Below are 21,916 nucleotides of genomic sequence, written 5' to 3'. Positions count from 1 at the left end.
CTTACTGTCAAAGCAGAAAAACAGGGCATCATTCAAATCTACCATAGATGGTGTGGAGGAGATGATGGAGCTCAGCTAGGTAGCTTACTCAGTTCGCTCTGAGTCTTTTGACGTATCGTAGACAGTCAATCGTCACTGACAGGAAGGAGTTGTCTAGAAAAAGACAAATGTATTGTCGAAGGCATGACTCATATTCGGGAAAACCGAGCAAAAATATAATATACGCAAAAGCTCTATCTATCTATCGCTTTTGCTTGAAACACATTCTACATATACGACTATAAAGTGTTCGACTTTTGTTATTGCAATTACGAGGCTTTCATAGCGTCTCGGTGGCTGGCATCTGTACCGCTGCGCTGAATCAATTCGAATGTTCTGTGTTTACTGGTGCTTCTTTGCAGTGTTGGCGTTCGTTAGGAAACTAACGTTAAGATCTAGAAAAGTTTCGAAATATCACTAAACGCCAATAGGAGACCTTTGCCACAGAGCATCATAAACAGTGAGCTCTACTCGACTGCAACCTTCCACTTCCTACGATAAGATACCGCTCCAATCAACACGATATCGATCAGCTTCAAGCTATAATATTATTTCATAATAAACACAAGTTAGTTTCAGCTGAGCGACTCCATTGAAAAAACACAACAGATATATGTTCCTAGTATTACTTATAGCCAACCCAAGAGCAATGGCTTCCTACATATATAGGATGCTGATAATAATGTTTATCCTACCCTACCTGCAGTCAATTCGAGTTATGTATGGGTAACAAACTAGCGTACGCGTTTGTTGCTTATACGAAAAACGACAGGTACGTCCGAACCATATAGAAATCTCCAAACGGAACCAATCAGATCTGAGGCAGACAACGGCTAGACTTGCGAGTTTCTGGCTTTCGCAAAAATTGCCGGTTACATATTCGAAAGGCGACGACAGAAGAAGGCCAAGCCATTCATCGAATACCCTACTTGTCTCTTCGCCTTACGTTGCATCGTGCTGGCGACAATCACCTCCCACATAACGACACGGTGACGACGAACGATATACGAGTAACATTTTAATTTATGTAATGTCACCGACCGATCCGATGCAGCTCGTTTGAGCTATGCCATAGCTGGTGGTTAGCGAAGTAACGCAGAAAGATGGAAATAGCCACATCGTCAATTGCATCTTGTGGTCTATTATGTATTATATAGATGCTCTGAACTGATCGGTACACAACCTTCTATCGTTCTTATATATCATTACACATCATAACTGAGGGAAGTTACGTCAAGCGACGTTTTTACAGGTGACCGCGGTCGCTATGACGGCACCGGGCTGTGCTACTGTCACCATCGAAAAGAATACGCCGTGAGACAACGCTAAAAACCTTTCACAGTGACAGCTATGTCAGCAGAAGTGATGTTCCTCTTTTATATTTCAAGGCATTGAATCGTGCTCTTTGCGCTTCGTTGAAACTTTATAGTTCGATCGAAAACTAAATAAATCAAAAGATCCGCAAAGGAAACATAAAAAAAATAAGCAGCAGCGATAGAAAATCAAGTAACTTCTACCAGCCACCCAACGTATAGTAACATATACGTATACTTAGTTTGCTCAGTCGACAGAGTCACACGAGGTACCATGTCGCGATATTGGACATAATAGGCCCCCGAATTGAGCCTGTATTCAAGAAAGTATTATTTGGATTATGTTTAAACAAAAAAAGAGGAGTGACGAACGAAACACGCTGGCCATATAGCACGCAAAACTGCTCAGGTATTATTATATAATCAGTATATTAGGTATGCAAATATTACGTTGCATAAACGTATTTCGCATGTGGATGGCTTGTGCTGTCAAAAATAGTCTCTATGCGATGAGGTAATTTTATGATGGTTGGCGGCTTAAAAATTGACAATGATTTCTGACTAACAGATATCAGTTGGTCATGCACCGAGGTACACATATGCACTCACAAGGTGCACAAAAGGTTATCAAGGTAATACGAATCAGCTTCATCTAGGTCACGATAATGCCTGTAGGATGAAATACATTCGTCTATTTATCTTCTATTCTTATATGAATGGCGTGTTCATTGAGAGATGTCCCGAGGTGTCATACACGTATCACTGATGTTACCAGAAGAACTGGCAATGAATCCCGTACGAGTACAATAAGTTACAACAACACCCTATAGCACTAGGCTAGTTACCTGAGGGGCGCGACAAATGAAATCGATTTAGTTGTTTCGGCTACTTTATCTGCTGTATAGTGATTATTTAAAATTGCCGCCAATATCACGGATCAACACATGCTGATGACATACCCTTTATTTAATTCTGAATTGTCCATAATTGTTAGCTACTTAGCACTTTTGGATTTGAACAATACATTACGCAATGACAGGTTGGCGACTGTCAGTTTTTCCAATTGTTTTTCTGCCTTCTTAATTACTTCTCTTACTTAGTTATCCAAAACTATGTCAATTATCATATTCATCGTAGAACAGCTAGTGTGCCCTTGATGTAAAATCAGACGTAGATTTAGTCTAGTACGAGTTATCTAACCGTTTCCCGATTCACCCATGTCCATCTGTAAATTCCACCTTTAATATCGCAGACGCGCATCTTTCTCTCAGTTGCGATTTTTACGTATAAGAACCTATGTACAATCTTCATTTGTCTCTGTTCGTCATTCTGGTTCGCCCTCGTTTGTTTTACTAAGCTGGGTTTGTCTACCCGGCCCATAAAAAAGCGCGGTCATCGGTGAAAGTCTTTACGATTTTACTTATTCATTCATCCATCTCAAGACATTACTTTTCTTTTGGTCTCATATAGCTAAGCTGTTGATTCAGCTGAATCCGTTTGAAATACCTATTTAACCGTGCTTGCCTTCGAAGAATGGCCGCTCTTGCCTATGACGGTTATAATTAGCTTTTGAGCTCGTATCTGTGGCCATAGACATAAATGCAGCTGTAAATTAGAATTATATTCTGCTAATGGCGTATTTTTTATTTTAGCTAATTATGGTTCGTGTTAAGCGTTCCGTTAATAGGCGATAGGGTACGTATAATCGGTAGCCGCTGCCACTGCACTGTACCGCCAACGACGCCAACTATTTCATCGGATCCGTAGGCTCTGTCTGAGATTAAGCCAAGTATCCATACACGTTAATATGGCATTGTACTGTTGTATATGTGTGGCTGTTCATCCGCCTGCGACACCAAGCGGCGACATAGAACGTCATCATTGGCGCCGTGTACCGCTGCCGCCGTCAAAAATAATATATGAGATTAGAGTTGGTGCTAAAAGGGAGTACTGGCGTCTGCATTGTAGTTGTTATCGTCATCGTTGACACTACCCGCATTGATAGGCAAACAGAGACAGGCAGAACGTCGAAAATCGCACGATGATAACAGCTAGAAGTCGACCCAAAGCGGGAACCTAGTAAACCTGGACTTGACCTCTAGAGGAAACAAAAGGACCGTTGTGTACTCGGTTGTTACTATGACAATTAGTATTGATGTCACACTTGAAGGTGAGGTACGATGAGTCATAGTCATCATTGTATGCACTTAACAGTATCAGTGTACCGGATATATTTGGATTTAGAAGACACACAGCTAATATGATCGCAGAATAAACTGGTCCGTACATCACAACTTAGTAGGCTGCAAGCGTTCGATTCGCAAAGACCGGCGATCTGAAGTTCCACTACGAGTACGTCTCCATAGTACATGCCCACATAAATTATCACAGTTGATTCGAAATTTTATTTTGACGTAAAACTAGGCTATATATAACATCAAGCGGAGGAGTGAGAGACAGTAAAACAGGTTAGAAATAGCAAACAGTCTTCTTCAGCCGTTCACTGTTCAATAATTAAACTTAATTCAGCCGTTCGATAATTAAGACTGTTTCTGTTTGTCGATGAAATGTCTAGCTTTAAATTATTGCCGAACTTCTACCGCTACTGTAGACCTAGTTTATATTGCGTAATGAGAAACGACAGCATATTCGAAACGAAAGGCCCCGGGACGCATAGGAAATACTGTGGGACGTATTTAGAAAAGCAGATTTTCATAGATGAGGGTTCCAGCTGAGACAGACATTACCATATACTTTCGTGCTTAGTCAAATATAAAGCTAGTTCTTAGAACAGGCACCGAGAACAAGTAGATTCTACGTGAACGTCGTGGCCTGAGGCTCCTAGCTACAGAAGAAGCGGTTTCCAATCGCTACATTAGATCCCGCTTCAGAAAAAGCGCCAACGCTTTTGTTTATAGAAAGCTACTCTGCTGTACACTTGTAAACGACTACGATAGATTAAAGCTAGGTATTTCTCTGTCCAGAGTCGGCGATGGAAATCTTCGCAAGCATCCTGTTTCAGCTCTATTGTTAGAAAGCAAATAAGGCACACTTCATTCCTATGTAAATACAAGCCACTACTTGCAATACAATGCCGTGCCTAAAAAACTGTGACAACTTTTCCATACACGAAAGTGAACGTGTGGAGTACTATGAGCCTACAGTTACCAGAGCTTCCTTTACGGAAACTGCGGATCTAGACGGCGCTCACGAAACAAGCATATGGCTTTCATTCAGCTGAGGTCATTTATGAGTTTCTGAAGGAGTTAATCGAGCGTAGATGTAACCTGTATGGCCCAGTTACACAAACAGCCCACAAACTACAGCACCTGGCCGCGATATTAAATTCTTATATTGACTAAACGCTTAGTTCAAGCGAACTCTGCTGTGAGAACAAATACAATTGAAGTCGGCAGTAACATCGGCATAACCACTATCACCAGCAGCAGTATATATATATATATATATATATATATATATATATATATATATATTAGCATATATAGCACTCGAACGCGCTATATATGAAACGGTGAAGCTTGTAGTTCGCCGCTTCATCATTGGTGACTGCCGTTCCGAATACGCGAACCGCAAAACTAACAATCGTCGCCACGAACCCGCCCCCGCCCCAAACGGTGCGAACTGGCGCGCGTCATTTCTGTTCATCACAAGTCTTTACCCGCCCTGACAGCCTAAGTAGACGATCGTTGTCCTGTATTCGCCTCTGCTCCTAGTAAAAATTGAGTGGCGTCGTATCTGCGAGCTATATTTGAATCTTCTGATTCGCTTATTTCATACTATTCTCTCAACCACGGTCGCAGTAGCGACAATTGCGGCAGACGCATTTCCTGTCCCGTGGATTTTTAGGCGGTAGCAGCGGAATAGTGGCTTTTTTCACCTTTCGCCAGATATTCCACTAAACAAAATGTGAGGGAAAGATGGCAAGATGCACTTGGCAGTAGAGCGATCAGCAGAGCGGCCCGTTATTCCATGCAGGAGCTCAACCGAGAGCTGCAAATGCGCGCAGACGCACACACACATACACACACACACACACACACGTTCGCGAGCATGTTTTCTCGCACCAGACATGAGCGTGCTTGAAAGGATGAAAAGGAAATGAGGCCATGAGGGAGGCAACGGAGCAAAAGCAGACGCAACATCAACTGGCTGTAGACGATACACAAATGACAATTCCTTACCTACGCGGCCACAGCATCAAAACCTTCAGCACCGCGCTACGGCGGCACCTATCACCCCTAACAGCATGAGGACCGAGCTAGCCAAATAACATCAGTTATGGCCATAACAGTCGCCACAACGAATGGCTGCTTAGCATCACTCACTGCTGCAGCTCGCCATCGAGTAGCGGGACCAACTCCGAACTGGTCCGATGGCAATGAATGCACACAAGCAGAGAGCTGAAAACTGGCCATCGGTTAGCCAGAAGAGACGGATGACCGCTGTCGACGGTCGAACGGCAGTAGCAGTTACAACAACAATAAAGGGAGTTACGGTGGCGACTATAAAAGTCAATGAGTGAGTGCTATATGCCGACCATGTAGCAACAATAGCAATCCCTTGCGGAACGTAGCGGCGGTGCTGTGATAGTGATTGTGCTGCTAACACAAAAGTCAATGACGATCATCCAGACGGCGACAGCCCAGACAGTGGCATTTAACAGCAAAATGGTAGATAACAGCGGGATGAACAGAGAGCCAACAGGGAAAACAGATAGCTATGTAACACATAAACATTGAATATCTGCCAAAAGATGAAAAAGACGAATTCCTTAATAGCAAAGAATACGCCAATAGAGACGATGATGGAAGATGTAGCGATGGATGCATCAACGGACCGTTCGTCACGCTCTATGGTTCTTTCTCGTCCCATCTTGTTTAGCTTGCTGGGTCTAACAGACAGACTGCTCATTCTCTCGCATCTGCTGAAGTGTCAGCCGCAACGGCATCTCTATGACAATATGTAACTAATGTGCAGCATGTAGCCGCTATCATCTTTGCCGATAATGCTCGACGTCAGCTAGAATCCTGTGGATATTCGTGCTGTGCCTACTTATCTGAGAATTGCTGGAGACAACCTGACAATAGACAGTTGCGTAGGCAGCTACGGAAACAACTGATCTGAATCATCACCATCAGAAAAAGAGACAAGTGTCTACCTTCGCCTCGATCGCAGTGGCCAAGTAATATAGTTTCGCTAGTTAAAGCGTTGTGACGGAGAGTAGCAACAGAGAAAGGTCGATGCGAAGGTGGCATCGAAGTGAAATTGTCTCAACATATAGTGAATCAGAGCTGCTGGATTGCCTAGTATCCGCGTGTCAACGCAAGTCAGCGACGATTGGCAGTGTTGGATAATCTATGCCGTAAGCACACGTTCTATTGCACTCACATAGCTGTACGTACTGTGTAGGGGGTCACAAGGGCACGGACGTCTATCGAGATATGCACGCGACTTGATGGTCCGCTTCGAGTAGGGTAAAACTCACAGTTGCGTTTCGACTATATAGTACTAACCTTTGCTGCTCTCCACGGATACGGGGTCGATTTTGCTCAAGAGGTTGCTGATGACACTCTTCGTTGAAGCAGAAGGCAGTATCCTTTGTTGTAAGGGCTGTACACGAAAAACGAGCGTCGTCTTTGTTTACAATGAAGCGATATTCCGTAATGAGAATGATTTGGCAAAAACACTCTTATCCGAATAGAAGTTGATATCGGTAGCTATTAATACGTATTTGCACAACATCCAGCAGAAAATCAGATATTTCCTGTTATTGCTGCTGCCGTCCTTCGTGCTGTCATCGTTCCCGCTGTTGCGATCTCGCTAACAAATACACGCCATATACAACTGTATATAAAGTCGTATTAAACCTCCACCTCAAGTCGAAATTCGTTCGTAATCGTTGACAATCATTTCCTCGTTACTCTAACACAATGATACAACAACAGAGTGTTTACCATAAAGACACACGCATACACACCCCAACAAAATATAGACAATGTAATATCTATGACAATGATAGCAGCTTAGCAGAGCAAGCATTTCAACGTTTCGTTTTCTGGTTGTCGAGCGACGTTCTGTCAGCTGACAGAATCGGCGTTATCCCCGTCGGTCCTATAGGACAGGCGCAAAATCGAATAAAACTTTTGTTGTGATATTTCTGTAAAATAACACGACGTCCAGCATAGACCTGGTCTCCTAGTGCCGGTCGCTGGGTCTGGCCAACGCGGGAGCCCGCCGAAGCCATCGCGTCATCGTGCCGCGGCTCGCCGGGAGAGGGCGTCGCAGTCGGAAAGGGTGAGCGTTCGCTGCATTCTCTGCCAGATGATTTGGGGCGAGTGGCGCGAGAGAAGAACAGCAAAGACTCAGAAAAAGAGGAAGACAGTTGAACTAAAAAACAAATAGCATCTGCATAATAGATTGCACCGATATTATTATGGGTCTTTAGAAAATGAAATTCAGCCGGAACTTCAACGACGATGGCAACAATAGCGAGAAAGAGGGGAGTGAACCTGATCTCCAAAAGAGAAATTATCAAATTATGGAGCATATATATTCTAACCGATCAATGCCATTGGTCTGATTTGTATTCCCTTTGTATCGTTTTGCGTTTGTTCATTATTAAGTCTTCGTTTCATTAAGCAACAATTGAAAATTAGGCGGTCAGTTTCGCAGTTGGTAACACGGAACTAGTCGTAACTTCATAATTAAAGCTTGTCATATCAAAGGAAATTTTCACCTGTTCTAGGTTTGTCCCCTTTAGACAAGTCATAAATCTAGAAATCTACAAGATTTGAAAAAGTTAGCTCAGCAAAATAGAGAACGACTGCGCATTTCCGAAAATTTTACATAAAAATTGTAGAAAGAAAAGCTGGTTTAGTAGGATCTCGTTCAAAGAAGCAAGAAAAGGGATGAATTATACTACAGTACATTCCAATCGCCTTTTATTTAAATACCGGGTCGCAGATTGATTAATCAGTTGACTTCAGCAAGGCATGTTATTCCTTTAGGCAGGTTCTCATTTAAAAACCTTTACTAAACACACTTTATGAGGATCGTATGTAGATTAATTATGCTATTACACACGTAACGCATGATACTCTACTTCACATAAAAGTTAAGGCATTTGGTTTTATATTTATGACAAGATAGCAGAGGAAAATCTAAAATTAAACTATCACTCTAAAGTAGCATTTCATAATCCTGTTTCCTGAAACAATAAGACAAGATCTATATTGATCCATATCAATTATTTACCTTTAATAGGTAAATGTCAACAGTTTCAATAGACATGCATTTACACGTACATATGTGAATACTGATCTGCCCTTTGGCGTAGAAATATAGCAACGGTAAGGTATAAAAAAGCCTACTTGTTTAAGATCACAAAATCACAATTTGCACAAGTAAAATTATTTATATCAGGTTGATGATGATATGTAATGTCATTACCTGATGTCACCGTCACTGAGTGATTTAAGTATGTAGTGCTCATTGTTTGTGGGCTAGGCCATCTGGCGGAGGCACATCAAGATTACGCGGTACTACATGAGAGGCGCTCCGCATCTCACACCAGAGCAGCGATCGTTCACTTTATGGAAACCTCAAGTCAGGTATTGTTTGCGATGAAACAATGTAAGGCAAAACAAGTGATGACATAGCGGTTCATCCTGTCACGCATTTTTTTCATGTAGTATGTTTATTGCTGTGATATTGTAGAGTTTTGAGTCGATTGCCGCGAATTTTTACTACCATGCTTAAATCGCTTCTTTTTAGGTAATCGTTCTTGGCAGTTCAAATTGAAGGTTGACTTGTATTTTCCGTTTCTTGGGCTATTTACAAGGATGTACTAGATACAGGTAGCGATGAAGCGCCATCACTTACTTTAGGTAACATGCTTTTCCCTGATTTAACTGTTCTAAATTCTCCATATTAGGGCTCACATGACCGTCACTCGCAAATTGCCACAATGGCTGCATTCCTGACAGTTGCCATAGTGGACAAAGCTTTGCTGCATTTCTTCGTGTTGTGTGAAAAGGATTTTTCGCCACTGGAAGAGCTGAGCAGCCAAAGTAAAGAAAGCTGCTAGCCTAATTTAGGGGTCTAGTAACTAGATAGAGGGTGTTACTTCCCGCCTTCTCCTCGTCCGAACGGCACCGTCTCTACCTTTGACAATAATCGATGTTAGCTTTCGATCAATCACAGCTTTATGGAGCCTGGCTATAGGTAGATGCAACTTACCGCATAAATCATCTGTGCATCGAAAAATTAAAGAAGGCAACTGGAATAGTGAACGTTGCAAGAGTCCAGTGATTTGAAAGTGACTTCTAAGAAACTCATGTGGCCCCGAAATTGCTTTGAAATTCCTTGCACAAGGCTAAGAAGAAGACCGAGCTTTGATTACCCTTTGTACGAACACTGTAGGTTATAAAGGCATGCTGCTTTTCTGCAAAGTTCCATTCCGCCACTCTGTCGTCAAACGCTATACTGTTCTTTTCCATAGCTGTCACTGCTCGACTATTACCAATTTCTGCTAGGATAGGCAATAAGATGCTTCTTTGCTTGGAGTAGAAGACAGATCTCGAACCAGCAAATACGGTGTCTGGCTACTGCTCCCCTGTCTAATTATTAGATAGGTTAGCAGCCTGCACTAAACAGCTTTCTTTGTAATTGCTCGCCACGAGGCCGGTTATGCTGGGTAATTCTTGTTTTGAGTTAACTTGGAGCGCGGCATCCCTTCACTGACCAAGAAGCCCTTCAAAAAAGGCATGTTGATTCAACCATTCATGCCATTCAGCCCGGTGCTAACACGAGAACCTTCTTGACATGTTGGTATTGAACACCATTCGGTTCAAGTGCTCTGTTGGAGTGTGATCTTTCGAGAGCCAACAAAAACTCCCGAACCCTGAAATACCACTTCATAAATCGGTTCACTCGGGACTCACGACGGTGACAGCGTCATCTGGGAAATCGCGTCATCCGCCTCTTCAGACGTTATCTCCGCAGATTGTCGCCTGACTCTCTGTGAACCGCAGAGACCTTTTAACTGTTTGAGCACATCAAGTGAATCCCGTCGTCTCCCAAAACGTTATGGGTAGGAAAATGAACTATTAAAAAAAGATGACTGAAGTGAACAATTTCCCATGAGTCCATCGTTTTGAGAATGATTGATGCTAACAGGAAGCCTTAGTCAGGCAAACATGGATGGCTATCTGTTTCATAAGTGTTCAACAACTGGAATTAGCAAAATGTATTTGAGCTCAGTTATATGCATAAGGGTTGCTCATAAATGAGAAAAACTTCTTCAAGAAAGTTAAGAAACTTTCGCTTGCCTGGTTATATAGTTATTATGCGAAAATTTGAAGAAATACGGATAAGTTCGAGATAACTACGTAGCGAGTCCTGTAGTACCCAAAGCTGTTGGCTGCTGCCGAGAAAAATCTGGAGGAACTTCCAGCTGACATGAATTGCACCATAGCACCACTGAACCATATCAGCCATTTCTTGTTGTTAATTTGTAGGTAAACTGTTTAAATAGTAAAATTAAAATTGAGCGCAATTTTAAATAGTATTTTTTATTACATTCTTTTCGCGCTGTGCCGCACAATGGAGTTGTTTTATGTCTCCTTAGAGTATCTAATTTACATTCGCTGGAAAACCGAATAGCGCTATCATCAGGAAAAACAACAAAAAAACACAAGAAAAATAAGCTCTAATCAAAGCTATCAATATGGGCATTTGAGTATGGAAGAGAACTCAGTTTCGATGTCTACAACGCTTACTTGATTTGTGCTCTTTGACAAAATTTATCACTACCTAGAAGTGTATCTGCTTAAACGCGATGAAACCTATCGTTTGGTCCAACATATATATCCCGAGTGAAAGTTGTTTTTATGTGATGATGTAATTTTCATTCTACGAATTCTTTCTTAAACGGTGCTCGAGGGGAGACTCGTAAAGCGGGTACATTTATTACTAGGGCTGTATCATACACCCTGCTACATCATTGATCTTTTATATTGATTAATTTTACAACAACACATGTTTGCGAAGCTGCTAAAGAAAACTGGAAATCCTCGAACGCTTGCCAATTTTCGGGATGCTAGAGCTGAACGAAAGGCTATCTTTCTGATCTGAGGTATACACATATATCCATATATACACAGGTGATGGTAATAATAAACGAAGCTCTGAGGATCAGGTTTCACCTTAAAAAATCTATCTAATCAAGGTCTATGTATTTTTTTTAATAAATCAATACATGTTTATATGATTATCGATTATTTACTTTATGATGTCGAACCGACCCGCTACTTAAGTAGGTTTAACCTGTGCACGATAATAAGCCACATGTAGAAGATTATGTGAGATTATTGCCATAGATTATCAAACTGGATAGCACCTCATCTTCGGCTGTTTTCACTTAAAATTGTCTGGACCTCAGTCCTTACAGTGAAAGACATTTTATCAACTCCTTCATAAATAAATAAAAACCTACAAAAGTTGTTCGTTTATTAATAATGCGTTGGCTCGTTTTCAGCTATTGTTTCACGTTCGTGGACGCCATCATACACATAAAGCTATATGAACCGGTTTATATACTCTGCGGATTCTACAGGGATACTATGAGGCCCGTTTTTGCGCCGGAGAGCAGAGAGTTTGCTGTAAATACCGTCAACGGCACATAAATAGTATACCTTTTGTATTAATAAAGATTAGGTTATCGTTTCTATAGGGTTGGAACCTCTCAACAGCACCACGTTTCTAAAAGCCCGATGTCTTTGGCGCTGTAGGACTAATCTTAAATATGTTACGCGCAGTAACATTCAGAGTAATTAAACATTAATATGTATCGTGGTCAGATCAATAGACATAATAATCAACGAGTCCCAGCTAGAAATCAAATTTTAGGCCTCCTGGTTACACCATCACAATGCACCTGAAGTGGCTAATTAATAGGCGTTCCTTACGAGCAGTACATACCTGTCTGTATATGACATTGTGGCTGTAATATTCGCCGGCAAACATAACATTTAGTAGGCATTTAGTAGTTTAGGCAAACAAGTAGATTCTTCGTTGGCAAACACCAGCTAAAAGGGCAGAGCTTTATACTGGCCTTAGAACACCAGGCTTTGCCTATATTAGTAAGCAAGACAGACTCTTTAATGTTTATTTTTTAACGCATTTATTGAATGTGGTGTATTTATCGATAATAATTCTATGATGGTATATTTCGCTTCGTAAAACATAAATATATCGTCGAGGCAAGGAACAATATCGTAAAAACTATATGGTATTGGAGAATAATGTCAATCATTCTTGGTGGTGGAACCTGAAACTTTGAATGAAAACGATTCCTCTAAGGCAGCCTATTCCATAAAATAATTCTCAGTAGACTAATAACGGCATGTTTTTTTTCTAACGAATATAGTACAGGCTTGAACTAAACTCCAAACACTTCTTTGAAGTATGCTTACTTAAAGCTACTGAGCTGTTACGAATGGATCCGACGATCTGTGGAATTGTATAACGTTTGAACTAGAATATATGTTGGACATACCTCGCTTTATTTTTTGCCCACTTGTTCCAGCATTCTGGTAGCTTATAAACAGCCACACACCTACCATTCGCGTTTCCATATGTAATTTCTCCATTTATAGCTTCTCGAAATGAATCGATAGTGGGCTATGCTTACTCACTTATTGCCTTTTTAGGGCATGGAATGCCCCGTGATTATGCGGACTTGAATCGGGAGAACAAGCAGGCAGAAGTCAACGTAACAACTCAAAGGAAGTAACTAAGGCAGAACGGTGAAATCATCGTTCGTCATCTGACGTTGCCACTAAGTCCTCTTCCATTCAACTATCGTGTTAACAGTCTATAAGTCTTTTGAGGAACCGGACCTGACTTCTGTCCACGGTTATACCATTCTCTTGCCTAGTCCCTCTCTGGCTGACGGTAGAGATGGAATCGTGCCTCATCCACGACGAACCTATGCCTCAGATGGGTTTTTTGTTGATTAAAATTCTGCAAATTGTACATGAAATATATCAGACGTATTTTCAACTGGCCAGAAGTCAATTCATGGAAATTCAATTTTTCTCAGTATTTAGGGTATAACTATGTAACACGTCGCATGTCAAATGATAAAGCCCTTAGACTCGAAGCGCTGCTTTCGTGAAACCATCAATCTAGAAGAATACTTAACCCATTCAAAAGGGATGATTCAGTACATGGGAATGAGGTTTCATTAAGATTTAAATGAAACTCCCATTAATGATTTCTATATCAGACGCAACACAAGTGGGCGCTACAGTGGCTACACGCACATTAAAGCGGTATACGCTTTTTGAAGAGGAAGAAGCAGAACTTGAGGGAAACTAGGGCACCCATTTAGGACTAACACCATGGTGAATTCTATTGCTCAAGATAAAAAGAGCTGGATTTTGAACACGACGTATGAGACAAGAGGTATGGAACTCAAAAAGCAAAAGAAGCGAAGAAGATACTGATGGAAAGCAGAATTTTCCCGGGGCACTGTATTGAACAAAAAGAAAGTTGAATAACCATATTTAAAATTTAAAAAAAAAATAAAAAGACCATTCGCACATTAGGAAATACTTTTAAACCGCTATATCTGGTGCGATTCAAATATCGCAACCCGTGTACTTGATTTGGTGAAGCTATGTTGGAGAGTTGACCAGGCGGCAACAAAAAGCTTTCTGACGTCTTAAATATTTATGTGTTAAATGAGATCGGTTAAAACAAACTTGTGGTGGTTATTCATCTTATGTCCACATTTCGTATATTACCTTACGAAATAGGTATAGCAATATTGTAACCATTACAAGCTGGTCGCTAGATAAAATGTAAGCCACAAGGTATTTTACTTCTACGCGGCTTCATTCTCCGTAAACAGCTGCTTGATCTTAACAGTGATCAACTCAAGATGTCATAATGGCTCAAACTGCGCAGTATTGAAAAACATCTTGGTTCAATTATACTATTGTGAACTAAACAGTAACTCTAATAAAAAAAAGTATATAAAGGAACATATTGAACATGTACCAGAAATACCAAACAATGAGGCTTACTTACCGCTTACTTTTACTTCATAATTATTAGAAGTTCTTAGCCTATAAAATATTGGAAGACGAAATGTGACTCAGAATAGCAAAAATTGTTTCCCAAAACTTATAAATTTCAACTACAACTGCATTTATATAGCTTACGTCCTTTTAACCTACAATATGTTTTACAATTTTTGTTGTCTAGATCTTTTCGGAAGTACCAACAAAAAAACTAATGAACTTGCATACAGACATATGAGTTGCATTTGTTTTGTCCGCAGGCAAATATAAGATTAATTAATCAGGCCTTCCTATATCGGCACAGACGTTATTTACTTAATGACGACAAATGGAATACACAGTGGCCACTGTTAAGTTATATTTAATGGTTTGATTTACAATTGTATTCAAACGAATACTGCATCACTCGGCAGTCTACTTAAGTTGGCGTATGTATCTGCGTGTGTTTGTGTGTGTTTGTATGTAAGTGTGTCTATGAAAATTCAAGAACACACGCGGGTGGGTATCTATATCTGCGCCTATGGTCTGCTGTGCTTTTACTCGCACAATGATCTTCCTTCCAAGAGCACACACATGCGAAGACGAATGAATATTGTTTGACTTGTCGTCATCAATTAGCTAATCGTACAATTAATGTTTGCGTATAATAAATATATACAGCAGTGGTCTTCGCAGGCGAGAGCGGTACGGCCAAATGGCCAGCTATTGATGCATGGGTTAGTGCCACCTCGACCTTTTCTTCTGAGATTCGCCCCCGCCTGACGGGGGCGAAGCTGTAGGTGGCCTCTGAGGTGTCACAGGGGTCCTCTGCGGGGGTATGTGGCCATACCGAGCCTGTTGGGTATACGGCTGTGATAGTGTTTGATCCGACGCTGCGCGGAACTGAGTACGATATTGGGCCTACATAGAAAAAAAAATCAGGCAATTTACATAAGATTTTGAGTGTAGCGATAGACTACTGTGCAGTGATTCCGTGTGTTGCTTATTTCAGTAAAGCAAGTAGAAATATATTTCAGAAGAAACTGTGTTCAAGGAAGACTGGTAAACTTAATTTTTCCACGAGCCACATAGCCGCCTCAATAGGCTACAGTGCTCCTTAATAAGGTTTAGTGCTGGCTAAATGCTAAAAAGGATTTTGTCAGCTATTTCTAAAGTTACAAGGATTTCTCTTGAGTTCAGTTGTAAAGAATAAGCTTTAAAACACCGTGTGCACATGTTCCACACAGTTGTCCTTAGAGAAGTTAGCTTACCCCGTAAGCAGCTTTCATCACTGAAAACCTATTGACCGGTTTGTCTCCAGATGTATGGGCGGAGAACGTTTCACTTAAACTCATGGTTCCTGCCGACACCTGTGCCCTTGCTTGGTCCATTGCTGATGCATCGCCTCCTGAAGATGCGGTACTTCCCAATCCTGGTCTTTCTCGGCTTTTCATTTCTAACTGCTTCCCACGTCCGCCGCCGTGTTTGAAACGCGACTTCCGGAACCATTGCGACTGCATAGCTAGGTCCATGAGCTGCTGAGGCACGTGTTGATTGGCACCTTCAAGGTTACGAACCAGATGGCCAGCGAATTCTTTATCTTTTTCACAAACTAGTGTATAGGCTGTGCCCTTATTACCGGCACGACCAGTTCGACCCACCCTGGAACAAGATATAAACGGCATAAATAATTGTCCTTATACTGCACCGTTTTTCTTAACAACATCCTCATTTATACACTCATAATCTCAAATATATTAAAGGTTTGTCCAATGCAGTAAAAAGACATATTAACTCGCTCCGGCGGACTATTAAATTCGCTGACCTCCTAAAACTAATTTCCACTAAGTGACAGTTCAAACTAGTCTTACGCTAATTTTACTGGATTTTCTCTGTAGTGGCAAAATTTCGCACTCAGATTGTTCTCTCGTTCGCTATAACGCAACTCTGTTTAAAAACTAAATCTATTCGAAATTAATTCTCTGCAACCGCCGCATATGAGTGAAGAATATCTGCCCTTAATTCGTTTGTAAATAGCTTAATTTTCGCTCAAGCTCCTACCTGTGAGTATGTGTATCAATATCTCTGGCAGTATCAAAGTTAACAACTGTACGAATGTGGCTAATATCTAAACCACGTGCGCAAACGTCGGATGCCACGAGAACCGGGAACTCTTGACGTTTAAACGCCGCAATAATTTTTGTACGTTCTGTCTGATCGATGTCTCCATGCAGCATTCCCACTGAAAGTAAAGTCAATGACGAAAAAGCAAATCGAAGAGTCCTTTAGTAAATATAATATTCAGTTGACGCAAAAACCATGATATGAAAGGATTAGATAAGCTAATTTATAATGATTTTTGAGGTAAACAAAAGGCGCTAAACAATCCTATTTGTGCGATGAGACAGATACGGCAAAGCTAAAGAAGAACTTGAAAGCTGAAATAAAAAACTATACGCATGAACCTTTTAAAAATTCTTTTTCCCCCCGCTCCACAGCAGCGTGTGACTTACACTTATGATCTCGTTGCCGTAATTTTTCGGCTACAATTTCGCAACTCGCCTTCTTCGTTACAAACACAAGTACACTTCCACGACTGCATAATTCAACGATGTGTTCCCCTAGCCACAAGAATTTTTCTTTGTCGATGTCCTTTTGCTCCTTCGATTTCATAAATATCATAACTTGAGTAACGTCCTCAGTTGCCTCGCCGATATCGCCTTGAATGATCTTGACAGGATCAGTGAGTACATCTCTGGCTAGTCGCTCGATTTTCTTCTTGAATGTGGCGCTGAACATTAGGCATTGTCGGTCTGGGCGTACGCAATTGCATATAGAACGAACCTATAATAATCAAATAACTGTATCAGGATAATCATTCCAACTGCTCTGACATGGACACTCGCATTTGCCTGTAAAGACATGTAGATCTATCCCAATATTTGGTTTCTTCGCACTTATAAAGGAAGAGATACGTTTATATTTTATCGTAACTGTTATTTTATGAATAAACTTCGCACTTAGATCTCAAAGTTAATGAAATACGTTGCTAAGTATAGGGCACTGCGTCATTAAATGACGCCACTTTTTGCAGGTGAAGAAAGTTGCAAGAAGCAAAACGACCCGTTATCACATTACAATATTCCAGAACTCGTTTATGAACATACCTGCGGTTCAAACCCCATGTCGAACATTCTATCAGCTTCATCCAGAACAAGAAAGGTCACCCGTTGAAGATTTGTACCTTTTTTCTCAATCATATCAATCATTCGTCCGGGTGTCCCAACGACAATCTCGGCACCCTCTGACAAAGCTTTACTTTGTTCCCATTTCGAAACTCCACCAAAGCAGCACGCCACACTCACGTTGTACACCTGCAATAGGATATATGGCATATTTTCATCAAGATAAAACGAAACATATAGCTTGAATCTAGCTCTATTTGAAGGCACATTCAGTGTTCTTATACGATGCTAGCTACAGCCATTGCCTTCATGACTCGATGATAACATATTATGTATTCAAATACACAATATACTGCTAATGTATATCTTTTTTCTCATACTGTAGTTATTGCCGTTTGCAATTATTCTTTTTTAAATTTATATTTCCAAAAAAAAAGTATGAGTAACCGAAAGGCATTACGACTTCCACTGCACTATACCAAAAAATCGCATCCTTACCTTAGCAAACTTTTTGGCTTCCGTGTATATCTGCATAGCGAGTTCTCGTGTAGGTGCCAGTATAAGACCGATCGGACCGTCCCCCTCTTTAAGTTCATCTTGGTCCATCAAGTGCACCAGCAAAGGTAGAAGAAAGGCAAGAGTTTTTCCTGAACCTGTCTTGGCAATCCCTATAAAAATAAAGTTGCGATATTGTTGACTACGTATGTAATCCGATATAGCATCGTCTCGAGTATTATTAAAGAAAACGTTTGGCAATCATGTAATGACAATATGGGTGAGATGAATATAGAAACACTGCCAGTTTGCTTGAAGAATGTGGCACATTCAGCACAACACAGTTGAACTTATTAGACACATTTCGCCTAGCTTAACTCACTATAGAGATACACACCTATAATATCCCTTCCACTTAGCGCCAGTGGGATTGCCTGTGCTTGTATAGGGGTAGGCTGCTCATACTGGGCTTTCCGGATCGCCTTCATTAAACCACCATCGAGGTTCATGTGAGCAAACGCAGCGACGGGATTACAGGGCATCACTCCAAGTACCCTAATGCCCAGCTTTTGGCGAAGCTTGTTTGCTTCGTCTGGACTTAACGACGATATATCAGGATGTTCTGAAATATTGAAACAAATAATATAATAGGGCCCCTTGTTAACTACGTCCAGCAATCTTCCAGAATTAATTTATATGTTGTTACAAGAACACATACAGTTCCACATCAGAAAATAGTAACTGTGTTAGATTTTAAGAAATATTTAAATATTGTGTTGACGACACACTACCAAATGGGATTTATTCAAGCGAGATCTCACCTGTTTAACGATGGCCTACAGAATATTTGTAGCTTACCATATATTATAAATATGCGCAGTGACACATATACATTGCCGTATGGAAATATGTAAAGATAACAAGTATACTTTTTTTTATATAGTATAAAAGAACCTGCAACTAAATAAGCAATAGTTAGTTTAGCTTATTTACGGTCAATCATTAGCTTTGTTTTCCTCGTTAAAAAATACTAAATTCCAAAAGTATTCAAGAGTCTTTCTTATGACTGATAATACCACGTTAACGAAACGAACTAACCGTTATAGAAATTCTTCTCGAACGATTTATACTCCACAATGCTGTGATCGACGCTTGGTAATGGTTTGATGTACTTGCTCTTCTGAGGAACGATGGGATTACCATCCTCGTCGTACTCAATCTCGATCTCATCATCATCAGCTGTCGTTCCTGTCAACTGATTTTCCTTCACGCAGCGGTAGTAACTCTCCTACAAAAAGCGTGTTACATATGAGTAATTTACTCGAAACTTCACCACAAAGAATAGGTACAAATAAATTGCCAAACATTTCAGTCTCTATCAGAAACCGCTAATACTTTAAAACAAACACTATTTAATAACGTTTTTTTATTTGCCTAAATAGAATAATTATTTACCATAATAACGACGATATTAAATGAACCCCTACAATTTTGAGATTTGCGAAAAATGCTTGCACTACGTATGCATAGTTTTTTGCACGATTCTTCTTTAGCACTCTAATGAAGAGCATATTACTTAGTTAATATAGCGAAATAAAGTTAAGCTTTATTTAAAGGCACATGTGGTGTAATTGTATACATAATATGCTCAATGTTATAACATGTCTGAGTACAACAAACCTCATCATCTTCAATTTCAATATCATCGCGAATACCCTTGTTTGCTTTGTCTTTATCGCTCCGATCCCCCTTTTTCTTTGCTTTGCTTTGCCGGTCACTCTCTTTCATTTCTTCGCTAAGTCCCGCCATAAACGCATCCAAAGGATCCTCTTCCGAGTCGGAACCTTCACCATCTCCTGGAGCCTTCGGCTCACTGCTTACTTTCGACGTCGTGGTTGGCTCGTCGTCATCCTCGTTCCAGTAGCTGAAAAGTGGTCACATCGTATAGCGATTCATGCTTTGATCAGTATCACCATTCTTTCCTCATTAAAGAACTGTGCAAGTCCATTACAAACGGTATCAGACCTACTTCTATATACTTTGTAGCTCATGTTGATGACACAAGACAATTACATTAGAGCGCAAAAACGCCAATTTATCCTACATAACCTACATAATAGGAAACACATATTTTAATACATAAAAACCTGCTAGTCGGAGGCATACATAGCGAAGCAACGATATACTTCTACCGTACCGTAACGAAATGTTTGTAAACTAAACGTTTTCATAGATCTTCAAGAAACTTCAAAGCGAAAAGAAATTAGTGGAATAATAACAGTCTAAAATCATTTATGGCGTTTTGACATTTTTCTCTCCCATTCGTATATCATAACTTCTTCTCTCGACTTTTCGATCCTATAAATGACACATACTCCTCTTCAGTACGCGGTTTCTTGATTAGCTGGTCATAAGTGGGCATCAGTGCAGCGGCGGTGGTGATTTGCGTTTGTCTGGCGTAGCCTCTATTTGATGCCTGAGCTGCTGGGGGTGCCACAGCTCTGAAGTCTCTCGACCCTCCACCGCTATTTCCTCGGGAAGAGGTTCCATATGATGAATACTCACCCCCATCGTATCTGCTATTGTATTTTCCACCGCCTCCACTTCGCTGGGACATTGCTAGCTGAAACAGCGCATGATGGATCGTACATAAACGCACAGGAAACATTCAGAGAACACTGCTTCGGATCGGGTCACAGATTTGCTTGCGAACGATTAATTGCACCTGTAGCAATCTCATCCGCGCTTTGTGTAGATCAAGCAGCTTACTTCGCTTGTAAGCTTGAAAGCCGTTTTATAAAGAGCGATGATAGAGCATATTGAAGTTAACCCATGATACGAAACGTAAAACGGAATAACTGGTACATTTAATTTACGTTTCCTTCTAACGATGTGGCTATCGTAGACCCTTCTTTTTTCCATTAAATCAATGCACTAACAAACAGCGTGTTTTTGAAAATAGAGACAGTTTCCACACTGATCTGGTTAGTCAGTTAAAGTAATTATTTCTACCTTGTGAGCTAGATCATTGATATTCGAAAGAGACTGTAATACCAGTAAGTATATTATACACTGTAATATCGTAACAAAAATATTTTGAATGAGTTGTAAATGTCAGTCTATTTCATTGCGCATACAAACTATAAGGAACACTATTATCAGTTTATATCTGCCTTGAAAACAAAAAATTTCTTTTTTGTGAGAATATCTAAAAATTTATCTTTATTAATCAATAGAATCCGAAAACAAGCAAGGGATTAAATTTTATTTATGACCATTACAAAAACTCTAGTTGTAGTTAACGTGTTTTAGCACATACCGAAGTCAAAAATAATAGGCGGCTTGATAACTAGCATATCAAGTATTCTCCGTAACGGACTGAATCGAGTATATTGAAATTTTGTTTATACAATCTTATCACATTTGAAACACTATTTTCTCATGCTCTGTTGATTTTCGAGGAGTGATCACTTGATTCAGAGCATGCTTCTGAACTATAAAATAATAGGAGATCAGTTAGGAGACCGAACTGTCTAACTCCTCATGTACACATCATTATAAACGCGTACCAGTCCTACAACCTCTCACTGCATTATTAACTCGAATTTCGATACATACCGGTGACCCGTGTGAAATATGTGAGACAATGGGAAATGTCACTATAGCACAATCTTTCCAAAGAAAGCCGTTCACAGACAAATGTGACTGGAGGCCGCCATTTGTATGGTTCTTTTGTTTATGTTTTGTTTTGGGCCCCCTGTCAGCGAACGCCGAAACGATGGCGAACACACGGGTT

General features: G+C 40.5%; 1 protein-coding gene and 1 long non-coding RNA gene across 4 annotated transcripts in view; one reads left to right on the top strand and one right to left on the bottom strand.

The window, feature by feature from the left end:
• The window catches only part of LOC111261616 (uncharacterized), a 57,216-nt gene extending 43,249 nt beyond the window's left edge, over nucleotides 1–13,967 (top strand). For both annotated transcript variants that reach the window (XR_002681109.2, XR_002681110.2), the window contains one exon: nucleotides 11,911–13,967. This is a non-coding gene — a long non-coding RNA (uncharacterized LOC111261616). The remainder of the gene's footprint in view (nucleotides 1–11,910) is intronic.
• Nucleotides 13,968–14,795: 828 nt separating this feature from the next.
• Nucleotides 14,796–21,854, bottom strand: LOC111261607 (ATP-dependent RNA helicase DDX42). 2 transcript variants are annotated; one of them, XM_022835215.2, is made up of 11 exons: nucleotides 21,739–21,854; nucleotides 20,496–20,743; nucleotides 19,801–20,044; nucleotides 19,219–19,408; nucleotides 18,518–18,742; nucleotides 18,124–18,293; nucleotides 17,608–17,814; nucleotides 16,954–17,284; nucleotides 16,502–16,682; nucleotides 15,712–16,102; nucleotides 14,796–15,361 (listed from the first exon to the last, which is right to left on the bottom strand). In XM_022835215.2, the coding sequence occupies exons 2-11, from the start codon at nucleotides 20,735–20,737 to the stop codon at nucleotides 15,179–15,181; spliced, it is 2,364 nt and encodes a 787-aa protein (XP_022690950.1). In that variant the 5' UTR covers nucleotides 20,738–20,743; nucleotides 21,739–21,854; the 3' UTR covers nucleotides 14,796–15,178. The 2 variants fall into 2 exon arrangements, with proteins under 2 accessions (XP_022690950.1, XP_022690951.1); XM_022835216.2 differs by lacking the exon at nucleotides 20,496–20,743 and having other exon boundaries at nucleotides 21,739–21,836.
• Between the last annotated feature and the right edge of the window lie 62 nt (nucleotides 21,855–21,916).

The sequence above is a fragment of the Varroa jacobsoni genome, unplaced genomic scaffold (assembly GCF_002532875.2).
Source record: "Varroa jacobsoni isolate VJ856 unplaced genomic scaffold, vjacob_1.0 scaffold_573, whole genome shotgun sequence".
NCBI lineage: Eukaryota > Metazoa > Arthropoda > Arachnida > Mesostigmata > Varroidae > Varroa > Varroa jacobsoni.
The sequence above is the reverse complement of the archived record's forward strand: the minus strand, read 5'-3'. Positions and strand labels throughout refer to the sequence as shown.